The 18,362-nt window shown below is 41.9% G+C and overlaps 1 protein-coding gene across 1 annotated transcript; it reads right to left on the reverse strand.

Annotated features, from left to right (window-relative positions):
• Positions 1-2,918: 2,918 nt before the first annotated feature.
• Positions 2,919-10,698, reverse strand: LOC139456200 (serine/arginine repetitive matrix protein 1-like). The gene is made up of 5 exons (XM_071237753.1): positions 10,616-10,698; positions 5,903-6,154; positions 4,936-5,089; positions 3,147-3,475; positions 2,919-3,012 (listed from the first exon to the last, which is right to left on the reverse strand). Exons 1-5 carry the CDS (start codon positions 10,647-10,649, stop codon positions 2,963-2,965), a joined length of 819 nt encoding a protein of 272 aa, XP_071093854.1. The 5' UTR covers positions 10,650-10,698; the 3' UTR covers positions 2,919-2,962.
• Between the last annotated feature and the right edge of the window lie 7,664 nt (positions 10,699-18,362).

Here is an 18,362-nt window from a genome sequence, read left to right on the forward strand (position 1 = left end):
TGAGATATTATCAACGAGTAAGTGAGTGAGTTAAAATTTAACGTCGCATCGGCATTATCTCAGCCATATAGCGACTGTTATCAACGAGGAAGTCGAACATTTTGCATGGTATTCTCAGTAAACTTTACTTTTTGGACAAATGTTCCTGAAGCTCTGAAGATAAAAGGTGTTACCACGTTTAAGTAACAATCGAGTACAAGGTTGAAATTTTGTTAATTCCAGAAATTCTAATGGTGAAAAACGGAAACCGATACAGGTTTTCGAAACCCAAGATGTGACTCCTCCGAAACCGAAACCGTTTTTTATTCTGGAACAAGGACGGGTCATCTCGGAGTCAGTATACTGAGTCTAAATGGGGTATTCATTTTAAACTGCGGCGTGGTATCTCAGTGTGCTAGCACTATGAATCGGCATCAGTCCGGACTAGTACAAGCAGCCACACACACAAACACACGGGTATGCACGTCGCTATATAAGTGCAATAATCTTGCAGGCGACGTTAAACCCCATTCCGCCTCACCTCATCAGCAGGGACGTCATTAGCACAGCTGTACACCTCGACGTATCCACTCTGTGTTCAAACGTTAGAATAATGTATAGCCTATACTGTAGACGTGAGTGTCCTCACTGTACCATATTCTAGACTTCCAGAATGTTCATTGTCACATGGGACTAAGTCGGTGTTTGTTTGTTTGCTGACATCATGAGCATCGATCCACGCAATTGGGATATGATGACATGCATCAACCAGGTCAGCGAGCCTGACCACCCGATCCCGTCAACACAGTCGCCTTTAACGGCAAACATGGGTTGCTGAAGACCTGTTCTAACACGGGTCTTCTCAGGGCCTATGTCAGTGAATTGGAATTCTGCTATCAGGGTATTGATCACTTCGTAACCTGTGTCCTGTGACAAACCTTAAATCTTCATTGCAGATTATGGAAATATGATAACCATCATAATATATCAAGATTGAAAATCCAAACTCAGGAAAACCTTGTTTGTGTGCGTACGTGTATGCGTGCGTCCGTGTGTGCGTATGTGCTAGTGTGCGTGTGCGTGCTTCGTGCGTTTCCATGATGTCGGAATCCGATCAACCAGTTTTCGTCATCGAGCTCATTTTATCACCCATTGGTTTGTCTTTCCCAAGGTGGCTACTGAGAATAACAGGAATATTTGTTTTGCACACATTCTGTCGATTCTTGAAGTTTAAGAGTAAAAGTCAATGCTAAACACTTTCTAACAACGCATTGTGTATTCAATGCTAAACAGGACTGGTTTGAATGCACATTACGTTAAACCTCATTTCATCTCACTTCAAGCATGTAAAAAAGTAGGTGGGTTGTATGTGAAAACCTGCCTCAGTCGCTCGTGTGTTTCGTCTATCTAATATACATGTACAGTGGACTACGGTTATAACGAACTCGAGGGGACCACTAATTTTAGTTCGTAATAACCGTAGTTCGCTATATGCATACATATAGCATATATACAACAAATGGTCGGGACTAAAAATAAGTTCGTTATATCCGTCATATATGCGTGTTCGTTATAAACGTAGTTTACTGTATGTGTAATTCGAAGTGTGCATTGGTGCAATATTTATTTTAAAAGAACAACTGTTCAAGGTGAGGTGATATGGGGTTTAACTTCGCGTTCAAGATTCCTCTTCTTATATAGCGACGTGCATGCACGTGTGTGTGTGTGTGGCTGCTTGTACTAGTCCGGACTGATGCGGATTTATAGTGCTAGCTCACTGAGATACCATGCCGCAGTTTAACATGAATACCACACTCAGACACAGTATACTGACTCCGAGCCGACCAGTCCTTGTGTTAGCCCTTTCTGCTGAGCGCCAAGCAGGATAAGTAACTCAGGTCTTTGAATGGCATTTAGAAGTGTTACGCATGAGGAGGATGTTTACTTTCTTTATAACGCAACGTTTCGGAGTGCTTACTCTTTCACCAGGGCCCACTTACACAAAGCTATCTTAGCGCTAAGATAATTGTAACTCCCATACTCTAACATAGGCTTACGATAGTCTTAGCGCTAAGATCGCTTTGTGCAAGTGGCCCCTGGTCATCAGGTGATAAAGGAGTAAGCACATACTAGTACTTCAAAACGTTGTGTTCCTGATAATATAGAAGTTAACGTCCATGAATTCTCTTCCTCAACAAGTACCATATTTTAGCGTCATTTGGTATGACGCGAACGGAGATCGAACCCACGATCTTCCGCTCTCCGGGAAGACGCTTTATACTCTAGACCACTGAGGCAACTGTTCAAGAAACACAGACAAGATATGTTTGGGTGAAGTAATTCTTGAGTGAGAATATACTCAGCTACACTGCATATATTTTAGCTCTCTTGGAGCAACCACATGTCGGCAGCAACCTTTGCACGTTGTATATGATGGGGTGGTCAGGCTCGGTGTCTTCACTGCACACCGCCTCCATGGTCTAGTTGATAGAGTGTCTGCCCGGACAGCGGGAGATTAAGGTTTCGAAGCCCGGTCGCGTCATACCACACAACGTTAAAAGATGGTATTTGTTGTAACCTTGCCTGACGTTCGGAATTGAGGAGATTACACAAGGACTGGTAGGCTTGGAGTCAGGATAGTGTGTCTGAATGGGGTATTCGTGTTAAAACAGGAACATGGTATCTCAATGGGCATAAACCGGCATTAGTCCGGACTAGTACAAGCATGCACAAGCACGCACGCACGCGCGCGCAAGCACATCGCTATATATGCATGAATGCGAAGGTAAAGCCCATTTCTATGGGTTCAATTCATTTATTGCGTGATCCACAAGCACTGAAACGCTGGAGACTTACCCAATCCTGCGTCCACATGGGATAAAGAGAAGGAAGATGTTGGTACTATTAAGTCAGATTTATTGAATGCACATTATCATCATATTAAGCAAGTCACACAACGCTGAGTGAGGCTATTTTGAATCTTCTACTCATCATCAGAGTAATCGTCGCCCGAATCATGGCCACGTTTCGCATCTATAAAATGGAAGATACAACTTTATGTTAAACATGAAAATATATGAAACTATATTATTAGAACATTGACACATATATGAGGCGCCTTCGACCCTGACTTGGCCACCCGTACGAGCCTTCTATATTCTACTTACTATATCGCTTCTCATCTTCCTTACTGGCATAGGCTACAGCTGGTTTATTCTTTGAATCAGCTACGAATGTATTGTCCCTGTTGCCGGACACATCTCTCTTAGATCTTGCCACGTTTCCTTTTGTTGAAGTGGTATTATATGGTTTGCCATTCTGTGAATAATGAGAATGATACTTGTCGCCTGATGACCTCGAGGATTCAGGATCATGGGGAGATAATTCTGTAGATGACTTCCTGGTGGTATCGATATTGGGCAAGACTCGGTACGGGTTGAGTGGTTCATTGTTGGGTCCTTCTGTTGTATTCGTCCTCGCTGGCCGGGACGTTGATCTGAAAGGATTTTCAGATCAGTTGTCAATTGTTATCGTACACGAGGAAATTGTACTTTATGTTGATGAACATTAAAATAATAGTACACACTCAGCGAATACATGGCATGACCCCCGTAGTGATTCTAGGTTAGAATTGATCCCAATCATCCTCTGTTCGTTGTAACAGGCAACGTAATGGATCGATGACTTAAAAGCTGTTTCCTGACTGCGTTGATGTTGCTCATAATATTATGACTGGAGTCATGAATAGAGGCCGCCGTGATGCGGTGACATATTGCGGTGTTAAATAAAACAAACCAAAGCAAAACACAACATACCCTTCGACATAAAAGACACAAACGAACATGAAAAAATGTAATTATTAACAGGTCATTTTTCCAGTTTCACATTTTCAGTCAGCTTTTGCTCCGGGGACAACATTGGAAGGAACAGTTACCTGCTATCTTATGAAGACGGATGTAAATCTTTTTAATCTTCCTATTTTAGATATATAAGTATTTAATATGTATCATATAAAGGCATGTGTAATAGATGCCATAACCAATTCGATGCACATGATATCACGATCCCATTAATATGCAAGTGTTTGTTTCGTTTTGTTGTTTAACGCGGCACTCAGCAATACTCCAGCTACATGACTGCGGTCTGTAAATAATCGAATCTGGACCAGACAATCCAGTTATTGACAACATGAGCATCGATCTACGTAATTGGAATATGATGACATGCATCAACCTAACCACCCGATCCATTTAGTCGCCTCTGACGGCAAGCATGTGTTGCTCAAGACCTATTCTCTACAACAACAAAACATCTTCAAATTGAGGTTTAAAGTAGTGGACATGCAACCAGGCCTGTTTAGCATTGAATACACAATGCCTTATCGCATATACCAATGCGATCCCCTAGAAGGAACTACCTTCATGTTCCATACATCAATGCGATGCCTTTTTCTCTATAAACTACTAACGTTTTTATCATACTTAGAAACACGTGTCACGGAAACATGATGACAAGCACGAATGTAAGTCATTTGGCATTATATGGTAAACTGGGCGGTTTTTAAGGTACTTCATTGAGTGAGATTACGTCTGATACATTCAGTAGTTTAAGAATGCTGTTATATGATAAATAATTTTTACTCCTGTTTCCACCAAGTATAATACATTTGTAATCTAAGGAAATTACAATACGGAAGCACACTCGGCTAATAATATTTATTACCCTGAAGCACGTGAGTTTAAATCAATATGACAGATATTAATAATAGACAAACCAGGGTTCATACTCATTTGCGTAATGACGTTCAAGAAAAGGCTTCAAGTCTTATAAAATATAAATCAGTGACAAATATTAACCCGTTTTTTGAAACCCTAACAAAGTTTATCTTGTCTATAGCTAACTTTAGGAAGTTTATGGGAGACCTTAATTTCTTATAAGAGGTGAAATTATGCATACCTGTTCGGTGATTGATGCCTCCTTGGTGATGGTTGTCTCCTTGGTGATGGTTGTCTCCTTGGTGATGGTTGTCTCCTTGGTGAAGACGACTCGTATCCCTCCAGTGGTATCAGTTTAGCCTCCCTGCGCTTTGCTCTTCTCCGCGAGGTTACGTCTGAAAATACGAAACCGAGCCACAAGGCTCTGTAGCTCACTTGAATTTTTCTGGAATATTATATAAGACCAGAAAGGGTAAAGAAGGAAATCCAAAGAACTAACAGCAATACCTGACGACCTTCATCACCACAACATGTCCGCATAGAGAAACTGCCGGCAAAAAGAGAGAGTCTAAACTTAAAAACTGACAAACCGACAAACGTTATCAAAATGTCACTAGACTGAAAAGAGTCGTCGAAAGACTGCAAAAGTAAGCCCCAAAACACCTTCAAATAACCATTTCTTCTCTGTTTAATTTTAGCCACCATCAAACATGGGTATATACCTGGCAGCTTACATGTATAACTGGTATGTTGTGAGAGGGACACATTTACGCATTCATCATGATTGCACTGAAACCTTTGGCAGCCAACACAGCATCACAACACACAGTAAAATACACAGTAAATTATGACATTGGGCACAGCTCAAAACAATTGTGTTTAAAATCGAACAGAAAACTTTTCCAAGAAGATACTTTGTTGAAACTAATTACATGTGGAGTTGAGTGAGTGAGTGAGTGAGTGAGTATGATTTTACGCCGCTTTTAGCAATATTCCAGCCATATCGGGGCGGGGAACACCAGAAATGGGCTTCACACAATGTACCCATGTCGGGAATCGAACCCGGGTCTTTGGCGTGACGAGCGAATGCTTTAACCACTAGGCTACCCGGCCGCCCCTATGGGGATTTGAACCCGGGTTTTCGACGCAACGAGCGAACGCTGTAACCACTAAAATACCATAACGCCACACAAGAAATGGCAACGCACCTTCAATTCTCTTATCGAGCCTTTTCCGAGTAGCCATCTTGTTATATGAGTTACAGTAGACTCTCGCTGTCTGGCAGAGAAGCAGAACATTCTCCTTCGATATCTTGCAGTCCTTGACCTTAACAACGTCACGTGCTGACGCGGGGACCGTGAAGGGATCCGGGGTATGCTTTGGGAGGTCAAGGGTCAATTCAGTTGCTTCACTTCCGGCAAGACAGGAAGTGTGGTGTTTCCGGTTAACGAAGGAGAAATCTGGCTCAAATAAAGAACAAAACGGTCTTTTGATGAATAGAACATACATTTGAAACCCAACTTTGTTAACAGGTAGTTGGTTGTAACATGATCATGCCCATCGTTTGAGAAGGAAATAGCATTGTTCCTCCTTCAGTGAGTGAATTTGGAGATTGAGTTACTGCATGCAGTATGGAAGATCGCTGATTTGATATTTCAGGGTTAAATTTAAATGAAAAGAAACAGCAAGTTTGCAGAATATGGGATACCCTACTCTAGCGAAATGGGACTGGATATCTTTTTCAAAATTATATTTCTCTAAAGGACTTCCGTAGGTATTGTGGTGTCTGATGTTTGCGATGGTTGGATGGTCAGCAATATTCCAGCTATATGACGGCGGTCTGTATAATAATCGAGTCTGGACCAGACAATCCAGTGATTGACATCATGAGCATCGATCCACGCAACTGGGATCGATGACATGTAGCAACCAAGTCAGTGAGCCTGACCACTCGATCCCGCTAGTCGCCTCTTTCGACAAGCATAGTCGCCTTTTACGGCAAGCATGGGTTGCTGAAGAACTATTCTACCCCGGATCTTCACGGGTCTGTTTCGATGGACGAGTGACACACAGGCCATGTCACAAGGGACCGCACCCGTGGAGATTCGGGTAAGAATCGGTCGTAAGAGGCGACTAAATGGTGATCAGGCTTGATACATGTCATCCTGTCCAAATTCCGTATATCGATGCTCATGCTGGCAATCACTGGATTGTCTGGTCAAGACATGCGGGATTGTTTTTCACGCCGCTATATGACGGGAGTCTGTAAATAATCGAGTCTGGGCCAAACAATCCAGAGATTGACATCATGAGCATCGATCTACGCAATTGGGATACGATGATGGGCATCAACCAAGTGTGTGTGTGTGTGTGTGTGTGTGAGAGAGAGAGAGTGAAAGAGAGAGAGAGAGAGAGAGAGAGAGAGAGAGAGAGAGAGAGAGAGAGAGAGAGAGAGAGAATGTATGTATACTCGTAAGATATTTCAAATGTAATTGTTGTGTATAATATTTTTGTAAACAAAATAATTGTGATCTGCCCCAACTATTAGGACTGTTAACCGTCTAGCGCTTCACAGGCTTCTTGGGATGTATGATCCCCAAGGAGCTGAGAATGAAAATCAAATGCACACTGATCCGTTAAATATCATAATCCATAAGGTGCAAGTACATACCATTATGTCTGTGCGGTAAATCCATGTTGACTACAAAGCTGGAAGGAACGCTGTCACATTTTCCAAGATGAACACAGTTAAGGAGTTATCCTAAATCTACTCACTGCGGTTCTACTTCCTCATACTAAAATACAACATAGAGACCTTAAGTACACAGATAAACGAGTCAGCCCCGTCTCTAAGGCACGGGCGAGGGACAGCGGTGTCTAGGTCGCGCATTTATTGCAGTTTATCTTTAATGTCAAGGGCATTGATAAAGGAGAACAGAGGTCGACGTGATGTTATTTTAAATGTTCAATTTAACGGCAGGACATCAACGTTGGCGTTCAGACGTCTACAGATTGTGATCCTTTGGAGGAGGCTCTGTTGCGTTACCGGGCAGAATACAAAGAACATTCATTTGTCGGGTGATTGTGTCATGAGCTTTGTTCAACATCTGTGTCAAGAAGAATGACATTTTCAGACATTGATATGCTGGGTCAACAAATATGTGTTTTTTACCACCGGTGGGACAGGATGCGATCACCTTTCAGCGATCCCCTGATATCATATTGCTGTGTGCGGCGGTTAAACAACAAACAAACAAACAAAAGAAACAATTACATACATAATCAGTAAGAATCTTGAATTCGAACCCACCGTCAAGGGCCTGAGCGCACCCAAAGAACGCAAGCCCGCATAGCGAATTGCGGCGCCTTAAACGACAGGGCCTCCGTGCCCACAACTAACTATGGTATTGGATATTTCATTTTGTAATGAGAATCTAGAATTGTTTGTTCAAATTACAGCGTATCATATGGCAACGTATACGGTATTGACCAGGGTAATCCACCCTAACGGCTGACTGAATATGCTACATGCGATCGATCAGACTGGGTGTGATTTGTTTATTACCATACGGGTACAATGTAACTGTTTCTTGCTGAATGACATTCCGAATAATTGCAATCATTGTGGTAGCGATGTGAAGTTCCTATGTGAATGGCGGAGGTAGCCATGGTAACAAGAGCAGTCACAGATATGTACGTCATGATGATAATATTCTTTTCCTGAATATATAACCGCCTCTTATGTATTTTAAAAATATTCCTCACCTTACATTATATGGGCGGAGGGGGCACGGGTGGCCCAGTCGTCTAAGGCGCCGCGATTCGCTGTGCAGGGTTGCGGCCCTTGTGTACGCCACAAACCTATGATTGTGGGTTCGAATCCCGATTCACCCCAATTATGTTTCTAGGTTTGTCAGCACCATACCCGTGCTCGTGGGTTTCACCGAAGTGGTTAAAGGTCTGAGACCTGCATGACTTCGGGCTTTCCTCCCACATTAAGCTGACACGCCGTGATATAACTGGAATGCTGTTAAAAGCGGCGTTAAACCCAACTAACTCACTCACTCGTGGGCGGAATATATGGCGCGATGTACCCTGTGTGTGAGGCCTATGTACTCCGGCCCGACAGGTGTAGGGAACATAAACCCAGGCAAGGGTATAACGCATCTTATGCCCCGAGGAACCGATTGACAAAGAATTTATCTCACCGACGTTCATTCATACAGGTCCGGAATATAAGTTTGTCCGCAGATTGTCCGAGTTTGCAAAACTAGTAGCAGACGACGTAAACGGAACGAGTTACTTCTTTCTAATGCATTCGGATAAACATCGGTACATCTGAACTTAACGATACTGATACGAGATATGCAAGTTACCAAGGATGTGTTCCGATTGATTTCTCAGCGGGCTACACGAGCGGGCTACATGGAGAACAATTGCCCACTCCTTAAGCAATCTTAAGGCAGTATTTTAATATAAGGTGAGATAAGTAGCGGTGTGTAAATCATGAAGACGTCAAGAATGTAAATTACTGCTCTTTTAGTGACCACGAGGACTGGTTCCATTTAAGAAAGGTTACATTATAACGAAAGTTAAGGTATTCATCTTGGAGTTGATGCTGCTCCATATTAAAGAAATGCCCCATGGTAACGAAAGTTAAGGTACTCATCTTGGAGTTGATACTGCTCCATATTAAAAAAATGTTCCATGGTAACGAGGGCGGTCGGGTAGCCTTGTTGTTAAAGCGTTCGCTCGTCACGCCGAAGACCCGGGTTCGATTCCCGACATGGGTACAATGTGTGAAGCCCATTTCGGGTGTCCCCGCCCTGATATTGCTTGAATATTGCTAAAAGCAGCGTAAAACCATACTCACTCACTCACTCATAAAAAACGTGTCCATGGTAAAGCCGGAATCGTACAATGGACCTTTATCAGAGATTCCTCACTAACACTCCATGGTAACGAAAATTAAGGCTCTTATCCTTGTGTTAATACTGCTCCATCAATAATTAAAATAGAAGCGACAGAATCCTTTCCATATTCATGCGAAGTCTCTGCCAAAAGCAGAGTCGATTGTACAGTTCCGACTTTATCATAAGCATGTGTTTATAAATCAAATGGTTATGATACCAGGTGTTCGCGAAAAGGTGAGCGCAAGAAATGACCCATGGTAACGAGTGAGTGAGTATGGTTTTACGCCGCTTTTAGCAATATTCCAGCAATATCACGGCGGGGGACACTAGAAATGGGCTTCACACATTGTACCCATGTTGGGAATCGAACCCGGGTCTTCGGCGTGACGAGCGAACGCTTTAACCACTAGGCTACCCGACCGCCCCCCATGGTAGAGAAAGTTAAGGTACCTATCTTTGTGTTCATACGGATCCACAACTGTGTCAGATTTAAACATATGACTGAAATTGGCAGATATAAAATGCACCATGCTATTTAAGGCTGTGTCATTGAAGATGAACTTCATGTTGTGTTTCTTTGTGAGGCCTACACGGCTGTTAGAAGTAATTACTTGATTAAGGTCCTTAAACAAGGAATCCTACGGCACATCACACTTTTACAAACCTAACGAAGTCAGAGAATTTTGAATTATTCATCATATAAGCTTGTTTAAACAGCGTTAAACTAAGAAATTGTGGCATTTTTCTCTTTGAGAGTTAACATATTGTTATATTCTCAAGCAGGTAAAGTTTTTCATGATTGTATTTTGGACCAGTGGCCATATACTGAATAAATTGTCCGTCTATCTCTCAGAAATTGAAGGTGGATTAAATACAAGTAACCGAAAGGATCATAATTCGTTGTCAGATCGTATCAATGATACCTGATTCATTTAAAACCTCCTGCAAACAGATATTAGAAATGTAATTACAGCAGATAAACAACCAGGAGACGAAAAGGAAGGTTACCTCTATGTACAGGGATACCCTTCTGTGACGTCATGGCCCTTTGTGGTACCTAGGGCAAGTCGCAAACCGAGCCAGAGTCTGGAACCAACACGTCCTGTCGTCTCAGGAAGCCAAACTCTCACATCTCTAAATGTCTCCCGCGTCAGCCTACACAACATGAAGCGTGTCAGGGGAATTGATGTCGTATTCTATTACACTCATAGATATGAAGCAGACTACAAAATCCAATAGCAAAAGATCAATATCATATTTAATTCACATAGAATCGAAGTCAGCCCGAACCAAGTCAACCATATACACGTGAGTTCAATAGCTACAGAATCCTCGTGTTTGTATTAAACAACAGACACATATTCCGTGAATAGATTCCTAGAGGGGAAGGGCTTGGCACTGGTGGCTGCAACAATCTAATATCCAATATAGGCTGAAATACTAATGGGTTTCAAATTCAATTGAAAAATAAATTCTGTGAATTGTAAATCAATTCAATAGGTCCGGAGCCAAGAATGGTTATACAATTTATATAACCGTTATTTTATATTTTACGCTAAGAAAAATCGTTTCTTAGATAATCGAATCAGATTAGTTTCTGGCGTTGAGGTTTTACATGAGCATTATAGATTAAATAAAAAACGAAACCCAATCAACCAATTTACCTCATCCCTTGCAACGAGTGAGTGAGTGAATTAATTTACCTCATCCCTAGCAACGAAAGTGTATGTTAATGGTGTTTAAGGCCGCGGTCAGCAATATTTGAGGTATATCATGGCGACATTTATATAATCATAATCAGATTAAACCCGGTAACAGAAAGCATGTACGAATTACAGGGCGGTGGGGTTTCCTAGTGATTAAAGCGTTCGCTCGTCACGCCTTAGACCCGTGTTCGATTCCCCACATGGGTACAATGTGTAAAGCCCATCCCAGGTGAAGACCGCAGAAATAGTGCTCACTCACAAAAACAACGGTGCAAATTGTCTGGGTACGATGACATACAATCAGCTAGATCATACATTGTGACTTTTCAGTCGGGCCGCCTCCGTGGTCTAGTGGTACAGCGTCCGCCCGGATAGCGGAAGGTACGGGGTTCGATCCCCTGCCCATATCAAAAGATGGTACTTGTTTTTACCTTGTCTGGCGCACGGCATTGAGGAGATAAAACAAGGACTGGTCGGCTCGGGGTCAGTATACTGTGTATGAGTGGGGTATTCATGTTAAACTGCGGCATGGTATCTCAGTGGGCTAGCACTATAAAATCGGCATCAGTCTGGACTAGTACAAGCAGCTACACACACACACACTATGATCTTTAACGTGACGTTAAACCTAATTTCACCTCGCCTCACCTCAGATGTTTCAATTGTTTTGTCTTGTGCTTAGTCTCTGACTGTCAGAGATTTAGTCATGGTTACAACTCGCGGGGCCTGCTTCAAAGCGACGTAAACTCTCACGAGAGAAGAGGAACCTGGATAGTTTCTGAACAGGAGTCAGAAGCCGTGAAACCCAGCGTGGTGTAACGCGTGTCATGCCCAGCTGATTCCACAAAATCTTCTCTTTTGAGACATGCCAACTGTATTGCACATCCGACACCTGGCGAGTCATGCGTAACCAGTGTATTTTACCAACATTTACCTTAGTGATGGCAGTTGAAGGTCTGATCTTGAAACTTCACCTATTGAACTCCGGGGCGGTCGGGTAGCCTAGTGGTTAAAACGTTCGCTCGTCACGCCAAAGACCAGGGTTCGATTCCCGACATGGGTACAATGTGTGAAGCCCATTTCTGGTGTTTCCCTCCGTGATATTGCTGGAATATTGCTAAAAAGCGGCGTTAAACCATACTCACTCACTCCTCTGCCCACCTCTCCACAGTGACAAAGGAAGGACCTTCATCCCCTTAAGATGTCACCATGTCTGCAAGCTGTTACAGTTAACCCTTTCAATAAAATACTTTGGGTACAATGTGTGAAGCCCATTTCTGGTGTCCCCCGCCGTGATATTGCTGGAATATTGCTAAAAGCGGCGTAAAACCATACTCACTCACTCACTCACTCACTCAATAAGATACTTGATGAAATCGTTGTAGCCAATTTTGTTCATTGTCCTTATCTGGGAATACCTAGTCACGTTGATGCCTGCAGGAATGTGCTTCCTGGTTCTGTACTTGGTCTAACTCAGTCTGTAAGCATGGGCAGAGCTGTGCTGACTGAAGTGGTAAACATTTAAGGGCGTACTATACATCGTACGTACGTTTCGGTCAGCTCTCGTATCCCCAGGGTCGGTGGAGTGGTCTTGTGGTTAAAGCGTTAGCCCGTCACGCCGAAGGGTTCGATTCTCCGCATAGGTACAATGTGTGAAACCCAATGAAGACATAACCTTCAAATCGAATTTGTATCACGAGCAAGAAAATATCTTTGCTGAGCTAGAGATACAAAAGATGGCGATAGTTGCGTCGCTTTTGAAACGGGTCTATGTTGGCGAGTGAGTGAATGAGTGAGTTGGGTTTAACGCCACTTTAAACAGTTTTACAGTTTTATCGCGGCGGGTCAGCTTAATGTGGGAGGAAAGCCCGAAGTGATGCTGGTCTCAGATTTACCACTTCAGTGAAACCCACGAGCACGAGTATGGTGCTGACAAACCTACAAACATTATGGGGGCGAACCGGGATTCGAACCAACAATCATAGGTTTCTGGCGAGCCCAAGGGACGCAACTCTGCACAGCGAATCGCATCGCCTTAGACGACTGGGCCACCCGTGCCCCCCTATGTTGGCGAATAAGTCCAGGGTATTTATCAAAATAGAATGGACATACCCTGGATAAATCGAGGATGTTCTTGACGGGGTTAAAATACCGTGCCTATCCTACCAACAACAACCTTAAGCATATTGGACACAATAACCATGACGTAGAAGGATCAAATCCTTGGAGACATATCTCAGAAGACGGCATCAGAGTGCATTGCTATGCCTGAAGTAACACGGAGCACATGGCACACAGGTGGTGTAATGCCGACAACAATAGTGGGTCTTCTCCTCAGGGGAATCCATTCTCGGTAACCCCATGTGTATGTCCGTTCTATTATGATAAATACCGTTTACAACCATAGCGTCGTTTCGGGGGTGACGTCACTGTCGCCACCTCACTGATCACTAACTTATCTGTTTACTGGATGTCACACAGTACGATTATCAGATTACAATGAATGACTGTTAATCATCAGGATTAATCATGAGTTACGAGTAGCACATGTCAGTCAGTGTGTTTCTATCTAACTATACACAATCCATCCATCAACCCATCCATCCACCACCCCATCCATCCATTCACCAATCCATCCATCCATTCACCAATCCATCCATCCATCAACCCATCCATCTACCCCATCCATCCATTCACCAATCCATCCATCAATCCATCCACCAACCCTTCCATCCATCATCCAACCATTCACCAATCCATTCATCCATCCAACTCTCGCCCTGGGGAACCAGTCTCAACTGTCATGACTAAACACATAAACACATTATATATCTGTTTAGTATTTCTTCTTTAACATGCACCATTGAGTAAAGAAAATCATTCCACACAGTTGATTACTTTATACCTCGATGTTTCTTGAAGTCCACATTCTTTCCACAACCCTGCAGCCCTCTGCGCAAGAACCTAACCTACTGGACCATTCAGATGACTCCTTATACGTCGTATACACATGGTAAACCGTTCAATAACCATTATCAAGTACGTCGCAGACAATATTTATTGAGCAGTTCTCATGAACTGAGGTGATTCTTGAGGCATGACACGTTATGGTTCAATAGTATTGATTTAAGTACGTAAGAGGCTAAACTCTATAGGTCGTGTGTAACATGATGACTACGAGTGCATCGATTAATGGGGCGCTTGTTTTAGCTCCTTTTTAACTGTTATATAAGTAAGTCGACCAAGCCTTCCACCAGTCCCTTTTTGTGACCCTATGCGACAATACAAGATTTTGGGCGCCATTTCACAAAGCGATCGTAGAGCAACGACTATCATAACTCCCATGATTTAACATAGACGTATTACAACGAAATCTAAGCAGCCAGAACATGGGAATATTCTGAGATTCATTAGCGAAATGTTGGTTTGTACAAGATGTCGTAAACGCGGACATGGTATTCCATAACCACAAACCAGGGTAACCTACATACTTGTACTTGTCGGTAAACCAGGCGTATAGCGTGCACGTGAACATTGGTTCGTTGTGTCTATATGTGTTTGTTTGTTTAGGGGACAAGCGTGGGTTGATGAAAACCACTTTTAACCTGGATCTTTACTGGGGACAAGCATTTGGTTGCTGAAGACAGCTTTTGATCTGGATTTTCACTGGGGACAAACATGGGTGACAAGCGTGGGTTGCCGAAGGCAGCTTTTAACCCGGTTCTTCACTGGTGACAAGTATGGGTTGCTGAAGACCACTTTTAACCTGGATCTTCACTGGGGACAAACATGGGGGACAAGCATGGATTGCTGAAGACCACTTTTAACCTGGATCTTCACTTGGGACAAGCATGGGTTGCTGAAGATCAATTATAACTCGGATCTTTCACACACAAAATATGAAAATGGATTGGTAAACAAGCGAAGCCCTTATGTTAATACCGCTCCATTACCCATAATACATAATGCAATTTATACATCAGTGAAAGTTAAATATAACAAATAATTATACATGCCAAGCTAGATGTGTATGTATAATAAACATATTTGCAGTTTATATTAAACCATTCATTTACTTGAAAATCTGTCAGTTTTTAATATGAAATTTGCATACAATCTAATGTTTGGATTTGAACTTCCTTTCTTAAATACGAATTTCCGCATAGCACTGATTGTAAAGAGTAACCATGTTGGTAAAAATATACTTCATTTCGAAGAACATTGTAATTTGTACACACAAAAAGAGAAATGTAAAGCTTATACAGTGATATGCACAGGAACAAATTATAGTGTTCACAATATGTCTAGTATATTCCAAAGTTGTATTGTAGCTGGTATAAATGAATCTGCACGAGTTTTTGTTTTACACTTCACTGTTTGAGGATTAGCTTTCACACGAAAATAAACCTATTTTTCTTGTACTTTTTCATCATGAACAGAATTTACTTAGCAGTTTCAGAGGGAAAACAATAAAATATCACAAGTATCTAATTTATTTTATTCATTAAATCGGTTTTTTTTTTGACGTTTACCAAGAGTTCTATTCCCATAAAAAACACACCATGGCTTATGCCCCTTACAATATGATGTCATTCGTGCCAGTTGATAAAGGAATGACGTCATAAGACTTTTTTAGACCCGTTTCTCGTGGTGTGTGATTCTTTCTTCTCAGATGTGCAGGCTATTGTTTTGTTCGTTGCCGTGCTGTTCAAAATACAACACTAAGCACAATTACTCTAAAATTATTTTTAGTTTTCAAAAATCGCAACTGAGAAGACAACAATGCATGGATAACTAATTGTAAGATTCGCGATGATGGTTTGAAGGGTCTGTTGTCTGAATTGTGCTTATTCGTTCATTGTGTTGCACATAATGACTCTTGACTGATCTGAAATGGATGGTGTACGATATATGGAAACGGTCTAAAGGGATAGCACTCTCATGATGATCCCGCTGACTGTGCTGTTTTTGTGATCGAACGAAGCCCTTCATGGCACAGTTTTCATCAGCTGATGAACGTCAACAAATACAACTTTAAGACAGATTGACAGATATTTAAACCGTAACAAACCAATCCATCAAACATCAAACTTTAATTATTTAAAGCGAACTATATCAACGCGGAGATTCGTGACGTCATCCGTCCAAACATTCCATTTGGAAATCTAATACACAAACACAAACACAGATATCCAAAAATATCCGTAAAATGCGACTGTGCTTGTCGTAAGGGGCGACTAACGGGATCGGGTGGTCAGGCTTGCTGACTTGGTCATTGGATTGTCTGGTTCATACGCGATTATTTACAGACCGCCGTCATAGAGCTTGAATATTGTTGAGTGCGGCGTTATACAACAAACAAGCAAGCTTATAATCAAAGTTAAAGTATGTACGGCTACCCGCCCGTCCCTTAAAGTATGTGAGATGCCATAACCTTAGCCCTACGATAATTTTGTGGGACGGACGCCTGAATTCTAAAGGTGGACCGTTGTATGGTATTAAATTCATTCATTTCCTATTTGACGTGTTTGAAGTATTATTCTGTTAAACTCAATTGGATCATGCCGTGGATCGTGAAGGTGTCAGCCTATTCACACTCAACAGTATAATTTTAAAAACGTTATAAATGGCAAGTAATAAATAAAATACTAAGCTCGCTCCCGTGTAGAACCAATTTTATGAAACTCGTGAATATCTCGTGACATTCATGTTAATTGTACGACCCGATAATGAAAACGTTAAAATCAAGTCTGCTTGCATGTCAGAAAAGACAGCTGTGATCTACTCACAACGTTTTACGCTAGGGAATGTTATTGTTCGCATTTGGGATGTTCTTGGCCACAAAATCAGAAGTTTAGCACACTTCCACGGGTTTTTTAAATGATTTGTATCGGAATATTATGTTCACTTAGAGTGATCTGGTCGTGCAGTCGTGAATGTTTATTCATGAACAAACACCGATCACGAAACGATGCCACAAAATACGCTCCGAAGGGGACACTGGTGGCACAACCAGAGCATTCAACGTAAGTCCAGATATATATCCAGATAGTTAAAACTGACTTCATTTCACCTAGCTTATCCTTTAATGTTAAATCAAATTGAAAGTCTAGAAAGTGGTTGGGTACGTCACACTCATAGGAACCCTCGATCTATCGATCGGTATTAGTACATTGCACATGGATATAGCTAGATTATATCATGCCTGTAGTAGCTCTGTGCATAACTAATACGAATGCAAAGCGAAGTTGATGCGTGTGACTATCTTCTTTGGTTTAGTAAAGTGTGAGTAAATGTCTCTCGCTTTCATGAGATTGCTTCAGTTCTGCATTATAGTTGTAAATAGAATGACGTATCGCGTGACGTACGGATTTAGTATCTTACCACCTGTATCTTCACCACGATGGTAATAATTTTAATTCTTTTTGTTTATATTTCAAAACCTCTCCGAGGTCAGCAAAGTACATCAATTTCGCGAGCATATGTTGGTAATCATGTCGCTAAGGTTACGCACTATGCTATATTTGATCCCCTTCATAGTAAACATTTCGAATTCTGAACCGCCTGTTTCATTTACCCTCATGGTGCCTGGACGTCAGTCAGCCTGTATACCGTTCAGTGCCGCACTGTGCTGACGTCGCGGTTACAAACACGTATAAAAATATTGTCACAACGTTCTTATTTCTTCACACACCGTTACAAAAATTACAAATAAATCTTTGTATTGTCTTTCGGAATGTCTAAAAGTTGTTACAAAATGAATTTGTTACATTCTGATGCCATTGTTGAAAGTGTGAGTGGTCTTATTTTTCGTGCTTTTCTTTCCTGTATAAATTTTGTGAAGTAAGTTCATGTCAACTTGTCAAGTTTAGTCTTGTTTGTGTGTTTTCATTTTCAGCTGCAGTTAAGATTCTTATCGAAGTCATCGTCATCCACAAAGGCAAACCTATCTGTACTAAGTCCGGTTTTTGGATTCGGGTGGTCGAAAAATTCGCTAAACAGCTAGTCCTCTAACACAGACGCAAACCCGGACTTGGTGATGTTGATCT

The sequence above is a fragment of the Haliotis cracherodii genome, unplaced genomic scaffold, assembly GCF_022045235.1.
Source record: "Haliotis cracherodii isolate W230 unplaced genomic scaffold, xgHalCrac1.p SCAF_11, whole genome shotgun sequence".
NCBI lineage: Eukaryota > Metazoa > Mollusca > Gastropoda > Lepetellida > Haliotidae > Haliotis > Haliotis cracherodii.

Coding starts and splice junctions, on each gene's coding strand:
- LOC139456200 (XM_071237753.1), bottom strand. CDS start 10,649: ATGACGTCACAGAAGGGTATCCCTGTACATAGAG. Junction 3,476..4,935: donor AGGCATCAATCACCGAACAG/GTATGCATAATT, acceptor AAATCCTTTCAG/ATCAACGTCCCGGCCAGCGA. Junction 3,013..3,146: donor GGAAGATGAGAAGCGATATA/GTAAGTAGAATA, acceptor TCCATTTTATAG/ATGCGAAACGTGGCCATGAT.